We start from the raw sequence: 16,567 nt of genomic DNA on the forward strand, positions 1-16,567 counted from the left end.
CTCTTGCACTCTGGCACTGGCTGAACAGTTTTAGCAGCTGATATCACAGTTGAAAAGAATGATTTACTGAAGCTCCATAAAACTATTCTCTCTGTGGGAGATCACAATAAAACTTTGATAATCTCTGATAGTGAAATATTATAGACAGGCTCTATAAAAATAGCTTTATGACCCAGGGAAGGGAAGCTGTATGACTTGTTCAGGCCTATATATTGTGCTTAAAACATCTTATAACCTAAAGACAAATGAGTATATAGATATCTGACATTGAATATAATCTAATTAACAGTAAGCTTATACAACAGTAAAGAAGCGCATATTGTAAATTAGATTATAAAAAACATCCCCATTGAGCTTCTCTTTTCTAATATCTGCTGTTAAAGCTTCTCTCAGCTTTTAAAAGAACATTTTTAGTTATCTGTATTTTCTTACGGTATCTCCAAACCAGTAAACTGTGATGGTTTACAAGTACACGATACTCACTGTTGCACAGTTTAAGCCGCTCTCAAAGCTAAAATCAGCCTTTTAGTTTAAACTCACCTCAAAACTGGTATTACAGTGTAATGAAGATAATCTCCACAGTGGTAGTCTATGTTGGTTTTAAGCCACAGCCACTTGAATAACTACTAAACAACTACTTTCTCACATTTTTTTTTATTTTTGGCTGTTTTGTTTAGGAACCATCATACTAAATCATCTGCCTCCATCTAACCTGATAATCTGCATCCTCTCCTCTTACACCAAAGAGCTTCATGCCCTCTTCCACTGCATCTATAAATCTCCTCTTTGGTCTTCGTCTAGGCCTCCTCCCTGGTAGCTCCAATTTCAGCATCTTTCCGCCGATACATTCATGCCTCCTCTGTAGATGCCCAAACCAACATAATCTGGCTTCTCTGACTTTGTCTTCATAACATGTAAAATGTGCTGTATCTATGATAAACACGTTCCTGATTTTATCCATCCTGCTCACTCCCAAAGAAAATTTCAATTAAAAAAAAGATGGAAATATTCTTTTAGTCTGATCAAAGTCATACTTTTCAAATATACGTAAACACATTAGTTGATATGAAATCAAACTAAAGTTAATTATTTAAAGTTGGACTGATATGATCAGATAATGTATGTTGGAGTTAATGTAATATGTTAAGTGTTTGTATACTAGTACTACTTTGTAAACTTATAAGTAAAGAAGGAAAGAATTATCCTAATTTGCAAACAACAGCAATAATCTGTGAGTTTTTTTGAGCTTACTTTGAGGTTTCTATCCTTAATTTCACTGACACATTCCTATACAAATCATGACTAAATGCTTAATGATAAACAAAGTACGTATGCATCAGGCCAACACAACTGCAGAAAATGTTGTAATCACAAATGCATAAATTTAAATCTTTTAAATCACTTGAATATGAACCAAAACTGCCACTCTAGATGCTGAATGTTACTCATTATAAATTGTTCTCTTAGCAACAAAACAAAATACCAAAACTACAGTAACAAGAAATTGGCTATCATGAACACAATCTGAGGCTGAATTACTAAAGTGAAACAAAATGGCTGTTTAGTCCGACTACTGGACTGAAACCAATAATCACCTCTTGACTCCACATTCATAATTAAAATGCAAATATGATAGTGGTAATAATTTTCCCTCAGAAAGAAAGCAAATAAGTTTATTCTCCAAAATGTTGAACTATTCCTAACTGGCCATCATGTGCTGTCCCCATGGCTCAATTTGATCAATAACTGTTGTGATTGATTGGGCTGATGAAGCATGAAGAGTTGAACTTATAAATTAAATTTTCAGCTTTTTAGTTTTATTTATCTTTGATGTTAAGTTTATACCTAAGATAAGTTAGTGTCTTAATGCACACAAGCAGACACAGATATCCTGGCTCCCAGGTGGCTCTTCCTGGAGCAGCCGGGCGATGCAGTTGGAGGAAAAGAAGAGAGGGGGAAGAAGGGAGGGGATGGAAGAGGAAGAGGCAACAGGAGAGCAGACCTCCCATTGAACTTGGCTCACTTCCAGCATTCATTCATCCAGTAATCAGCTCTGAGCAAGTCACTCATACCAGCTTTAAACAAACACATTAACATTCGCCTACACAGCGCACAAGCACTCATTCATCATCACATTTAACAGACACACAAAACCAGGAACAGTTTCCAGCCTGACCTGGGTGCAGAAACACTTTTTTTTTGTGTTTGTTTGTTTTTGTTACCCAGAGGGGGTGTTTGTTTTTGCTCTGGTGTGGACTTGATTAAGTCTGACCACATAATAATGACTTAACGACAGGTGGAGGGCTAGGTTCTACAAACCAGCGTGTACAGGCAGAAGCAGATAAAAAGCCCTGCTTGGTGCACCCTGATCAAAGGGTGCCATCACCCACCTATGGCCCAGTGGGAGCTCTTAGCCTGCAGGTGTGACGCCTCGGCGCTGCACTGGAGAGGCCGAGCACAGCCCCATGCAGCTGTGGAGGATAACCTCCTGTGATTACACCCACTGGGGTGAATGTCAATCACGCTGTATACCTAGGTGTGTGTTTGTGTCTGCAGGTGTGTGAGACAATACCTCTCGATTGTTGATGCTTTTTGTACAACTCTGCTTTCTCCATGTGTGTGTGCCCAGTGCCCAGCGATGGCCTGTTAGATTGAGCTGTCAGTCGGCAGGCAGCAGATGAAGATTAATGGAGTGAGCAAACAATAAGAGGCTGGCAATGATCATAAATATGCTAATGGCCATTATCAATACACACTCACTGACATGCATATAAGAGAGAGAGAGACAGTGTGTATACAGTATTCATGCAGCATGTCGGATAGGAGGTGATTCAGGTTACTGAGTTAAAATCATTTTCCCTCCCCTTGGGAAAGCCACAAACACACACACATGAACACATATTTTCAGACTGGCAGTGCGTTGGCTGCCTGATGGACGGGCGAGCTGTGCTGTGTTTGAGATGTGGGCTACAAAAGGGAGGGGAGGGCTCATTGAGTTGATGACATGATTGGTGTCGCATTAAAATGTGTTTATTTAGTGGTTATGCATGTGTGAGAAGGGCAGCGGATAGTGATGGTGTCTGTGCCAAGCCCCTGATTAAGACTACAGGATCAGCTAATGGCACAATGAAAGGCTGATTAAGAGCAGAAGAGATGGTGAAAAACAAAACAAAAATAAATAAATAAATAAATAAAAACACCAGAGGGAGATAAAAAGCATAGATGGGCAGATCTATTCACTAAACTGATGATAGAGCTCTTTGTTGTCTCATCCCATTCTGTGGTTCTCTTGGGTCTTTCCTGTGTCTCCATACGCTCATTTTTTTAAACGAAAAATCCTCTATCTTTATCTCTCGCTGCCTCCCCCTCCTTCCTCTTTGTCTCCCTCAACACCCATCTGGGTCACACAGCATAAAAAAGCAATATAGGAACCTTGAAGTGAAACCTGGTTGTGGCCTTAATCAACTAAAAACCCACTTCTTAACCTCCTTCTCCCCACTTTTCACCCTTGCCTGTCTCCTCACTCCATACCACTCTCTGCTCTGTTCAGGTCTGCAGAGTCCATTGGGAAATGCTGGGGGGCTTACTGGGCTCTCTGACCTTCTTTGTCCTTTAAACACACATACGCTCCTGCTGTTACACACACTCTATCTGCCCAATTCTGATGGAGAGCGCAATTTGTGTGTGGGAAGGTGTCGATGGATGGACTGTGTAAAGCAGACATAGGGAAGTGGTTATGATTGGGGCTAATGAGCTCACAGGGGATGCTTGGATAGCGAAGGCAGGCCAGGCTCACACACTACTCCCCAGAGCTTTTCTGAGACCCTTTAGTCCCCAAGAGAATTTGTCTGTGTGTGAGAGAACTTGGGCAATTCCTGTATGAAAACCCAACAGTCCCTGTGGTCATTATGTACGCGTTCTGCTGAGCTGGTTATTACTGCACTCCACAGCAGGGGTAGTTAAGCATTTAGATGTTGAATCTCATCAGTTCTTATGACAAGGTCACTGCTGGCTGCTTGGTTTTTGACTGTTAGTGAACAGAAGATACTGCTCTGAAAAGCCAAGCTGAACAAGTGCAAAAAGTCAGCGATGATTCCCAACACTGCATCAGTGGTAAGTGTGGGTGTGTGTGAACAGGTGTGTGTGACAGCGTGTCATTCTCTGTGTGTCTCATTACCATGCATCGTGTGTCAGTGTTGTCAGAGGCTGAGCCTCCTCGCTTTGCTCCAGGGAAGAGTTATAGATTACTGACTGGAGCAGGCAGGGGCCAGGAGAGCCGCTGGAGCCCAAACCCAAGAACTGTAGGCTGGGCACGGCTCTCAGCTCATCAGCCTCTCTCTTGAGGCAGCGGAGCTTAACCTGGAGCAGGGCTCTGATTAACCGGACTAATGACAGTACAGCCCCCAGCTCCCACTACCCAACACTATAATCACTGCTTAAGGCCCTGGCTGGTCGGGATGTCTATATGGAGAGAGTCATGTTACAGCTTAATGGATAACTCTACCGACAACAAGTGTTTTAAGTCAGCTGTCAATACAAGCTTTGAGAGTCACTTGACAGGAGGGTACTAATGTGTGAGTGGCTGGAACGATGCTCAAATAAATTTTCTGTTTGTCAGCTGTGCCAGTGTATGAATATGAATGTGTGTGTCACCCCAGTTGGAGGTGTTTAATGAGCACTGATCGATGCCTCATCTGTGCCTCCTTATTGCTAAAGCAAACATTTCATCAGCACAATGGATCCCTTCGGCCTTCGGTGTACACAGAGACCCCAACAGGCAAACAGCACAAACCAAACTATGTATGCAAATAAGAGAAAAAAGGGTATGCTCATATCCCCACGGATACAGAGGATTACCCTGTGGTCACCATTCACTGGTAGACATTTGTGTGAAGGTGGAGGGGTGCATTTGCTCTGCAGACAGAAGAACATGCCAATAGTGCTTACTGTGAGTAAAGTGATTTCTGACAACTCCTAAATGAATCCCTGTGGTTAGGGAGGCCTGTAGCTAGATCACAGACCTGGTTTATGACTGTTTGTGTGTGTGAGAGAGTTGGAGGGAGAGGTAATAGCTTGCTGTTATAGGCAGGGTTGAGTCGATAAGCGATCTCACTTCTGTCGAATACAGAATGAGAGAATGATGTTAAGTTTCGATGACAAAATAAGAAATCTACAGCTTTTCCTCTGCTGCTATAGAAGGGAATATCCAATATCTGCAATTCTGCAACACAAAGTATGAATCACCAAAGAGTACAAGAATAGAGGAATCGACAGGAGGATGGATGCTAACTAATCCCAGGGAAAGACCACGGTAAAAAATAAATAAATAACTAAAAACAAAAGAAAAAAACTGGTTCATCTTTTAGTAAAGTGACTTTGTTACAGGTACAGTTGATAGAAATTGATGTAGTTAAAGTAGGTGGGTGTTTTAATCTAATACTGACTCAAAAAGGACATTTTAAAAAGTATAGAAGACCGTACCAATGCATGAACACTGATCTAGAGGAGAAGCCAGACAATGTCATTTTCCAGTTGGGACAACTCAACTCAACTCAACTTTATTTATATAGCCCTTTAAAACAACCACAGCTGAAACAAAGTGCTGTACATAAATGGACAAAGCAACACATAAAGTACGAAAAAATAAACCAGGAAATAAATAATATCATAAAATATAATAAAATAATTGTTCATTGTTTTTGACAAGGCAGCAGTCCTTGGTGTCACATGATGGCGTGATCAGGATGCATCAAGAGTCTATTTGTCAGTTTTGTCTTGATGGTCTCCAGCAATTCCTTGCAAAGAATTTCAGCCACTGCTGCTGCTTCTGTTTCATTCATCATTAAGCTTGTAATGCAGGATTTATATATTAGAATTTCAGGTTTCATTTAAGCTTGAATGGGATGTTACATTTTGCCCTATGAAATTTTTAAATTGTTTTCAGTGGACAATTGAAGAAAATTAAACTTTTCAGCTCAAAATGCATATGTAATCTATAACATCCCTAAACAGAGAGGACAACTTTAGCAGGTGGATAGAAAATGAAGGATCACAGCCTTTATTACATGCTGATAAAAGTGAGAGATTTTGTTGCTGTTGGTTCAAATGCCATCACAGATGTTGGCTTTTGAAATGTACTCTGAAGCCTCATGGTGCATCTTCTTTTTTGGCACATTGTAGCTAAAGATGATAATCTTTTAATTTCCATATCCAACAACTAAAATGTTAAATAATTTAATTTAAGGTAAATCCTCCTGTTTTTAGTTTTATGATGAGAAACATTATTATTGAACTGTTTGAGTAAAGAATCTTTCACAGATGCATAAGTCTCTTCACATCATCTCATCTTTAGCTTTAAATGATAGTTTGTGATGTTTTCATTAATATTTGACAAGTTTTATATGTAGTTTACTGCAACTGCAACTTTATTTATAACTCACTTTAAAATCAACAGGTAGTTGAAACAAAGTGCAACAACATGAAAATAACATCTTATTTTAAAAAAAATAGCATACAAATACCATAAAAATTTGAAATATAGTTAAATAAAATAAAATAAAATAAAACTGAAATCAGATCAAAATGTCAACATCTCATTTGGTTTTATTTTTTTTTTTTTATCTTTTATGCCGAGCCAATGTCCCAAATGTGAGATTGAAAACAGTTTCAAAGGCAGCAGTTAAATCCAGTAAAATAAGAACCACACACCATAATCACAGGATAGAAGAATATTAATGAAAACTCTTAAAAGTACTGATTCAGTATTGTGCATTGCTTTAAAACCAGATTGAAAAATCTCAAGAACATTGTGCTCATTTAGGTGTGGAATTATTTGATTATAAATTATACTTTTCAAGGCTTTAGATCTAAAAAAAACAATTTGGAAATTGGCCCAAAGTTTGCAAGAACATTTGCATCCAGCCCAGGTTTTTTTGAGAAGTGGCTGCACAACCGCATGTTTAAAATTTTGGGGAACCACTCCTGAGGTTAGACTGCCATTAATAATGGTTAAAATTGATGTAGAAAAGCTCTTTCAAAGGGCATGGGGGAACAACATCATGAGGTGAACCTGAGGGCTTCAGGTGAACTACCACTTCCTGTAGCTGAGCTAGAGTGACATGCTCAAACTGGTGGAAAACAGCAGAGCACATAGACGTAGCTGAGGGGTCAGATGTATCTGGCATAATCTGTGTCCTTGATGAGGCTACCTTTTCAATAAAAAAGCACAAAAACTGTTCACACATTTCAAAAGAGGGCTCAAAACAGGGAGCTTGAGGGGGATTAAGAATAGTCTCAATTGACTTAAACAATACTTGAGGTAGTGACAGAGAGGATGATATTAGCAAAATACTTCCTTTTAGCTTCTTTAACAGTGGACTGATATAAACCCCAACAATCTCTCAAAATTTGAAAAGAGATTTTTTTGCCATTTCCACTCAGCCCTGCAGCACTCACACCTCACAGCACGAGTCTCATTATTCAGCCAGGGCTCAGACCTGGCTTTGGGGTGTCTGACCCTGAGTAGAGCCACAGTGTCCATGTCCAGCTTAAACAATTAACATCTGATATTTCTGAGAATATTTCTGGGGGAAATAGATGCTTAGTTCTATAGATGATAACATGAGAGAGAAAAAAACTGCAGCTTAACTGGGAAGACTAAAGAATAAACACGTTTCTCTCTGGCACGTTGGATGTGCTTTACATTATCTCAGCCTTAGGCAACTCAAACATAAGTCAGATCAGATTCTTTTGTTTTGCTTTGGTGCATTGATTTGTGCAATAGGTTGACAGAGGGAAGAGAAGGAGACGTGTTGGGACAAGAGCTTAGTACTCTTTGGCCAGTTTTCAGTCTACAGAAGCTCTTATTGACTGACAGTTCTGACTAAGCCATCCATATTGCAGCTGATCCCCCATAACATCCAGGGCTTACCTTGTGTTTTTTGCATAGCACAACTGCACAAGAGACCAGTCATACATTTTTCCATGAGTGTGTGTCACATACGTGTTAAACTGTGTTTTTACATGTGCTGCTTGATGGCTAAGCGGGTGACAGATCCAAGCATGCACTCACAGCAGCTGTGTTTCTCAATGGATCCAGCATCCATTGTTCTGCTGTCACTAACTCGTCTCTCAGGCCCAAGAGACACGTCGATGACATTTACCAGCCACCCCCCACCCAACACACACATACACACTCCACACCACACCACACACACATCAGCTTCTTCTCTTCTCTCATTCTTCTTCTCTTTCCTATTGCTTCTATCAAATCCCTCACTCATTCTCTCTTTCTGTCACTCTATCTTTCTCTCTCTGTGGCATGATGTACGGGGATAGGTGTGTGTAGATATGTGAGTGTGTGTATGTGTGTGTGTAAGACAGAGTGAGTGTTTGTGATAATGAGTGGCCCTTTAAGGCTATTAAGCTAAGATTGGTACGCCCAGAGTCCCTCATTACCCAGCTAACATTGCCCCCTACACGGAATGGTAATTGGTACGGAGAGAGAGAGGACTGGTGGAAATAATAAGAGGATAAACACAGGATAATTGGGTGGATCGAGACCAAGAGAGGCGATTGATCAGGTTGATTTGTGTCTGCACAGAGAGGCTGTGTGAAGAGCAGAAAGGTTAAAGGTCACACACACTCTTGTATGTGTACACACGTATTTTGACTCGTCTGCATTACACACAAGTGTGGCTCTTTAGACATGCAACCAGCATAAAATGAGAGATAGGACTTAGAGCATGCATACATGGAGCACCAAGTGTGGTTAATAGGTGTTGGTGCTTAACTTTCATATCAAACTGATGCCACTTTGTGTTGATATTCTAGCATGTTTATCATTATGCTGCCTAACTGTGTGTTTGCTTGTTTTGATGATTATGGGTCAAAACTCTGTGACTGTCACTGCTGTCTTTTTAGTCTTCATAGAGTGAAACATCAGCATCACCTGCAGGAAACACCCATGAACAGCACAGTTTCCTTGTCGTATTTGTATGATCCTCAACTATTGTTCCAAAAAAAAAAAAAAAAAATTGTGAATATTACTTGATTTATGTCCTAATATAAAATGTCATTAAACTACTAACCTTTTGTATTGTGTAATTAAACAGTCTATGTGAATTTTGTTATTTAACAACAATCTGTAGACCTTATTTCTCTAGTGTGCATAATGGTAAATATTGATTTTGAAAAACAGTATAACATTGTAGAGTATATTTATGTTTTATTCTAATAATTAAACAGCGTAGTTACAGTTTTTCATTGTAAAAAACATGGACCTGTTCATGAAGTATCTGAGGGAGAACAAATAAACTATTTTTGTTTTGCAGGATTTGCTCATCCTTACAAATGTTGTGTCTATGCGTCTGTGAAACAAATTTAAACCGTGGATTAATGTCGCCACCAAGTGGCAGAAAGTTGTATTACATAAAAGAAGACCAGAAGAGATATTTAGATATAGAATATTTATCCATTCACATTATTTACCCCACACTATCTATTGGGTTTAAATGGGTCCGAGGGATTCTTTCTTTCTTTCTTTCTTTCTTTCTTTCTTTCTTTCTTTCGATTCAAGAAAATAAAGAAAAATTAATAAAACTAACATGAAGACGCTTGTGTCATGCAATGGACATTTTATTAACCTGATATATTTAGACCTAGTGTAATTCAGCATTTTTTTTTAAATACTTACTTAATATTTTTTTTTACTGCTGAAGTGATAAGGGTACAAAATAACCCTGATCTTTATCTCCATAATATGGAGTTTATTCTAAATTATAACAGCCTATTTTTCACTCCAAATACACATGCAGAAGCACTGTTGTGAAAGTATTCAATTGATCTGTTCTGATAACAGCACGTTGCGCCTTCTGATTGGCTGAAACGGTGATTGACTGTGAGGACGGAGAGGACAGGCTGCTGGGCGAAACCATTTATCTAATCGAGAAATAGGTAAAGATTAATGCCATCCAGCTTTTGGTTTTGCTGAGGATTATGGCTGTGTGTATGTATTAGATGGTAAAATAATAAATCTGGGTAATTTTGAGTCGGATTAGCCTCGTCATCATCACAGTGTGCGCAGCGCGGCATCCCCTCGCATCCCTGCGAGCACACAAACACGGATGCGGTGATGATTTTGTGAATCTGCAATGGATACCTGCGAAGAATCAGAAATTCAAACAGTAATGAGGATCCAGCCCCAGTCTCATTCTCTCTAGTCGTTTAAATAGCTGCTTGCTTTATTAGCTATTTGCCATGCTTTTCGTGCGGAGGCTCGTGCAGCTGTCGGTGCTGCTCATTCAGACTGGATGGTGGAGGGTCGCGTCGAGCCCCACCGATGAAGGAGCGCTCCGGACCGGCCATGGAGAGCATGGAGAGCCGGGCCATCAGGAGCCTCACAAGGACTCCTACAGCACATTCGCCTCTGAGTTTCTTGAATCCAGATATCTGTCTGATGACGGTAAGTCTGTGGATCACTTCACAGGAGATTCAGGGCTAGTGGACGCTGTTTACATATCGTTTACACAAAGATAAATAAACAACATGCAGCATATGAGGCTCAGAAGAGAAGAGAACAATAAATATAATTTCTTTGTACAGACAGAACATAAGCTGCTGATATTGTGTTTAATCCAACCTGTCCCCTTTGTAGAAACCCTTTCAGCACCCAGGCCAGCTCTCCGCTGGTAGCTGCTCATCCTTTCTTTCTCACAATCACAGGACAGATGGCCTCTCCTTAGTTGGCCCCCTTGACTGAAAACAGGCATCAGCTGTTTTGTGTGGAACCAACAGAATGACTGATTTTGCCTCTTGCAGGTTATCCGTTCCCCACTGCCCCACCAGTTGATCCTTTTGCCAAGATCAAAGTCAGCGACTGTGGAGTAACCAAAGGCTGCATACGGTTAGAAACACTGGCCTAACTACAGAGAGCGGCTGCTAAACTCAGAAACTCTCTACAGATTTGTTTTTGTTCCTTAAAACTGGATTAAATCTAGTCAGACATTGGCCTGGTTTAACTGGCCCTAATATAAAGTTAACTATCTCAATCTGCAGCATAGTGCTTTTTAAGCTGAATATTACTATATGTGTGTGTAAGTCCAGGTATGGGAAGCCAGGGTGTGATGCAGAGACTTGTGAGTACTTTCTGAGTTATCGTCGCATCGGGACAGATGTGGAGTTTGAGATGAGTGCAGACACAGACGGCTGGGTGGCTGTTGGTTTCTCCTCTGACAAGAAAATGGTGAGTATTGCTCAACTTCTCTGAATGATGGCACAGCTAGTACAGCTCTGTGGCATGTAAGATACAACACACATTTCTGTGATTCTGTTTCCTAATAATCAGTTTCTTTATTGTTTTGCTACAAATGAATTGAACATACAAATGCTTTTAAAGATTGCATTGAATGAATGAAGAAACCTGTAGGAGCATACTGGTATGTTTTAAATTATTCATGAGGTGGCACAGGTGGTGCAGCATCAGCATCTGGGAGGTGGGTGCTTTGCTGTGAGCATGTGTGGCACATAGCTTGAAGGGTGCACGACTCACTGGTGTTTGGAATGGGTGAGGAGGTGGGGAGAGCTCGGTGGTGGTCACATATTGTGTTATATTCTATTATAGTAAGTCTGTCTCAGTTGGAGGACTTTATTATTTAATTGGACTGCATGGATTATGGGACCTATGGATGGAAAGAATAAACGTATCGCTGCTGACACACAAGTGCTTTTCAGAACGCACATCTGGCAGATAACCCCGAGCTTAGCTCACAGCGACCCTCGGTCTGTTACTGTTTTGCTGCAACAAAACCCAATGACCTATAGCTTCCAAAATGAACCAATTACTTAATTAACTATCTTTACACACAGTTTTGTAAATGATTTTATGATAAAAACAGCCAACATGCATGATGTGTACAGTCAGAATATGGTTAAAAGCATAAAAAACATACATATGTAGCCCTTGCTTTTATTCTGTGCCTCTAAACTCTACAAATAAAATGATCTGACATAATAAATAACTCTTTAGTTGTGTGGCTTACAGTTCATATCCACTCTGATATAACCTAATTTGACGAATCCCATGTAGAGAAATGCTTAATTTTAAAGGTTTATATGCCAAATACAAGAGTACTGAAATAATTTCAGATTAGGTGAAAGTCTGGTTTGTTGAGTTTTGTATCATTATTAGTACAAATTCTTTATTTAGAAATCCATCATTATGATTTGGAATTATATCATTATTATTTTTTGTCTTATACAAACATTTTAATATGCTGTAACAAAAGAGATCAACCTCATTTTATTCCGATATTTCCGATATTCTTGATTTTGTAACTACGTGAGACCTGATAACAGGCGCTTCAAACACAAAAGTCACATTTTGACTAAAGTTTCTGTTGCATAGGAACTTTTATTTTTAAAGGAATTTAAATACACATTTCAGATTGTGCCTGTCTGCATTTCCTTTGTGATCTAAAGTGCTTTGAAATGTAAAAATATTGATTTGGCACATGTGAGAAGATGTTGCTGTAGATTGGTGTGAGGGGCCGGTTCTAAAAGACAAGTACAAAAGATGAAGCATACTTAAATGCAGGTACACAAATTAGCTGTGTCACCTTCCCAAAAATGGCTGAGAATGAAGGGAAAAAATGAGTGAGGGAGAAATAACATGATGGGAGTCCTGGACCAGTTAGAAATGTTCTGTGTTGAAAGCCCTCCTCTGAGAGTATTGTGCTTTCGCAATCAGGACCCTCTTGTCTCCCACAGTAAGAGAATACACCTTCTTTTCTTCTTCTCACCATTCCTGTTCTAGATAAGATTATTTCTTAACTAGCAGCTCGCTGATGAGTTACATGTCAGAAATTCGTTTTGTGAGGATCTAGTCATCTCTGACCTGCCGTTCATCTGCTCAGCAATAGAACTACGTACATAAGTGGTTTGAAAGCATTAGCATAAAAGCTTGATGGGAATTTCTAAAAATAACCAGGTCTTCACTTATTTCATGTAAGCTTAAATCCATCTGGAACAACCCTGACATCCTTCAAAACATAAAGATGATTAACTTCACTCAGTGCAAAAATAAAGGAATAAAACAAAACATATAACAGAAAATGGAAACCTCGTCATTCGATATACTCACTTCACAATATGTAATCAGTAGCACTAAGTTTTTAGAATACCACCAGCTTAAATCTTTTATATGTAAAAAATATACTTTTCAGCTGGGTAGCAGAATTGTTGAATCTCAGTGCCTCAAAGCTATTATCAAAAATATATAGACTGTTATCTAAGCTAGTAGATTCAGTCTCTATTCCAACTTCAAAATGGGAGCTGATTTATCGAGTAACTTTAATCCAGATGAACGGTCACAAATATGTTTAAACACCTTTAAAATGACTCATTGGCTGCGTTGCTGCTCCTGGCCTGTCTTGCTCTGGGGGGCCTCCAGGGGAACGGATTGCCTACTGCCGCCAGCAGCTCACCTTCTGGGGGGAAATTTGCGTCCCACTGGACTTAATCCCCAGACCCCTCTCCTTCGTGCACTGTAATGCCTGGCTGCTCGTTAGGCTCTTGGGGCCCTGGGCCCTGTGCTCTGCCTACCCTGGATGGCTGCTGCCCAGCGTGGTCAGTGGCTGCTGATCTAGGCTCACCTGCCCCTGTTCCCCGTGACCGCAGGGGCCTTATGCTGGGGCCTTCCTCTGCCGCCCTCGGGGTGGGTTCTGGGGTGGTCTTCGCTGGGCCCCCTAGTCTGCCTCTAGCCTCTGTAGAGGCGTGGTCACATTTACATGATCACACTAATCTCTGATCACTCCTCATTCCTCATACTCTGGATGCTGACATCGTCACTGAGTTGTCCAGTGGGTTTATACACTAACTACTTTAGTTTTTTTTGTGTGTGTGTGTCTGTGTTTGTGTTTCTGGTACTTGTTCCTTTTTCTTTTTTATGTTAAATTATGATTCTTGTATTCTGTAAAGCACTTTGAATCACCCTGTCATTGAATTGTGCTATACAAATAACTTGCCTTGCCTTTCTTTGGTTGTTGTTGTGATACATGTTTGGTTTTTTTTGTCCTGTTTATTTTTTTAGGAACTCCTGATGATTGTCAGCTTTGTTTTCCTGTAAAAGCCATAGGAAATTCTCTGTTGTGTTTCTGTACCGTTGGGTTGTCTGGTGTTAGTTTGGATTGAAGGGATGTTGCTTTCTATCTGTTGCGTGTTTGTCTCCTCTTTCTTCTATCTACTTTCCTTTTTACTTCTCTTCACTCCTTTTTTTTTCTGTCCCCTCTGGTCAGGTCCAGTAAGATTACATAAATTCCAGAACCCAAAATAAATAAATAAGATTTAAAAAATAAATAAATATATCAGATTATCAAGAGGAGCCTTATACCTATAAAGCTTCCCTTGGCAAAGCAAAATTGTTCGGCACAACACAGCAGCCAGACCATCATTCTGTCTGCTACGATGCTGGACAGGAGAAGTTAGACAAAAAAAAAAATAAAAAAAAATTAAACATCTGCATTTAGATCTATGGAGGAAATGTGTAATTACAAAATGGTCAGTAATCATGGATGAATGTGCGCATTTCATAACTGTAATGTTCATGATTTAGCTCCATATAAAAGGGAAACATGGTGGAGATACACTGGTTTTATGTCAACACTGGTCAGAAATAAAAAAATAAAATCAGAGCAAAAAACAAGCTTTATCTCATCGTTGTGTGATAGTGTATGGTGTAAAATGTTGGGGCTTCTGCATGAACAAATGGATTGCTGGTCACTGTATTCATATATTGCATCTTCTTTATCATCCTTGGTGCTTTAGGGAGGAGACGATGTTATGGGATGTGTGCATGATGATAACGGGCGTGTGCGGATTCATCACTTCTACAACGTTGGCCAATGGGCCAAGGAGATCAAGAGGAACCCAGCCAGAGATGAAGAAGGCATTTTTGAAAACAACCGGGTGACCTGTCGGTTCAAGAGGCCATTGTACGTCCCCAGAGAGGAAACACTGGTGGACCTACACCTGTCATGGTATTACCTGTTTGCATGGGGACCTGCAATTCAAGGTGAGTATGCAAGCTTCAGTATAAAGTCAGACATCCTTGCTTTTGGTCCTTGACATTTTTTCTGCTGCTTACTAACAGGTTCCATCACGAGGCATGACATTGACAGTCCTCCAGTCAGCGACCACATGATCAGCATCTATAAGTATGAGGACGTCTTCATGCCTTGCACAGCCTATCAGACCTTCAACTCTCCCCTCTGCTTACTGCTCATAGTAGCTCTCACCTTCTATCTCCTCATGGGAACGCCATGATGAAGCACAGTAGATTACTGAAGGGAGAAGAAGAGAGAATGAAGACAAGATGAAGCAGCAATAAAAAAAATGTTGCCATTTCTATCTGATGCTACATGTAACTGTGCACTTTGCACAAAAAGAGACTCTTTTAGATATATAAAACATATAAAATATACGTGCATTACTCATAAGGATGAACTTGACAAATTATTATAAAAATACTGTAGCAGTCTGATAAAAAGTAGTATTAGCTCAAAATAGGCCAGTTATTTTCAGTATTATTGATAGCCTCCAATGGTTTAAAATACAGTGTTTACATATGCCAATGAATACATCTTCCAAGTCTTTGAAACACTGCATGCACCAGAAAATCTGGGAATGATTTCAGAAACATGCTGTTCACTGGTGACTCATGGTGAAGTTGGCTGAAACACAAAGGTTTTCTGAGGACAAAACAAAATAAAAGAGCTCACACGCACACTTCCTGTATCGTTATCCTGCTAAGTTTATGTGGATATCTGCCATTTTATTTTCCTCGGCCACAGTGACTGCTTGTTTATCTGAACACTGTGGCATCTAACAAACTGAGAAAGACTGATAGATGAGTTTCCATTTCCTACACAAGCAATAACACTATGAGCGGGAACAAACTGTGGACTAAAATAACACTTTGCTGAGACACTGACTACTTTTTCCCCAGATTAATATTGTTGCATTTTATTCTGTATTAAAAATGGCTGAATATTTAAAAATGTCTGAAGCAGTCTGTCACTGTAACAATACAAAGATATGTAATTCACAATCCTCCTATGAACTGACAGATTACTATGCCACTTATAAAGTCACAGGATAGGACTATAATAAAGTTATGAAATACTTTCCCTTAATTTGTGGTTATAACTGACACTGACAACAATATGATTAGGCCTTTGATATTCTAATAATGGGTTAAATTTATATAGCCCTTTATCAAGGCACCCAAAGCGCTTTACATTGTGTATCCATTATTCATTCACACACACATTCACACACTGATGTCGGAAGCTGGTGTGCAAGGCGCTCAATCATGACTCATCAGGAGCAATTAGGGGTTCAGTGTCTTGCTCAGGGATACCTTGACATGAACTCTCTGGCTGGGGATTGAGCCGGCAACTCTTGGGCTGCAGGACAACCACTCTATCAATTGACCCATACTGCCCCCAATTATTATCAGAGTGTTGCATGTCAGGCCTCTGTGCAGTAGCACTAAATGCCTTACTCAGTGCAC

At 39.9% G+C, this 16,567-nt stretch overlaps 1 protein-coding gene across 1 annotated transcript; it reads left to right on the forward strand.

Moving 5' to 3' along the window:
- The first annotated feature begins 9,894 nt into the window (after nt 1-9,894).
- Nucleotides 9,895-16,187, forward strand: LOC121641023 (DOMON domain-containing protein FRRS1L). The gene is made up of 5 exons (XM_041986873.1): nt 9,895-10,462; nt 10,819-10,903; nt 11,104-11,242; nt 14,821-15,067; nt 15,146-16,187. Exons 1-5 carry the CDS (start codon nt 10,258-10,260, stop codon nt 15,316-15,318), a joined length of 849 nt encoding a protein of 282 aa, XP_041842807.1. The 5' UTR covers nt 9,895-10,257; the 3' UTR covers nt 15,319-16,187.
- Nucleotides 16,188-16,567: the final 380 nt, after the last annotated feature.

Source organism: Melanotaenia boesemani, chromosome 6, assembly GCF_017639745.1.
Source record: "Melanotaenia boesemani isolate fMelBoe1 chromosome 6, fMelBoe1.pri, whole genome shotgun sequence".
Classification (NCBI taxonomy): domain Eukaryota; kingdom Metazoa; phylum Chordata; class Actinopteri; order Atheriniformes; family Melanotaeniidae; genus Melanotaenia; species Melanotaenia boesemani.

What these genes read in the sequence shown, in the direction of transcription:
- LOC121641023 (XM_041986873.1), top strand. Translation starts at nt 10,258, where the DNA reads ATGCTTTTCGTGCGGAGGCTCGTGCAGCTGTCGGTGCTGCTCATTCAG. An exon ending in CAGATATCTGTCTGATGACG is followed by an intron (nt 10,463 to 10,818) that starts GTAAGTCTGTGG and finishes TGCCTCTTGCAG; the next exon opens with GTTATCCGTTCCCCACTGCC. An exon ending in ATGGGGACCTGCAATTCAAG is followed by an intron (nt 15,068 to 15,145) that starts GTGAGTATGCAA and finishes GCTTACTAACAG; the next exon opens with GTTCCATCACGAGGCATGAC.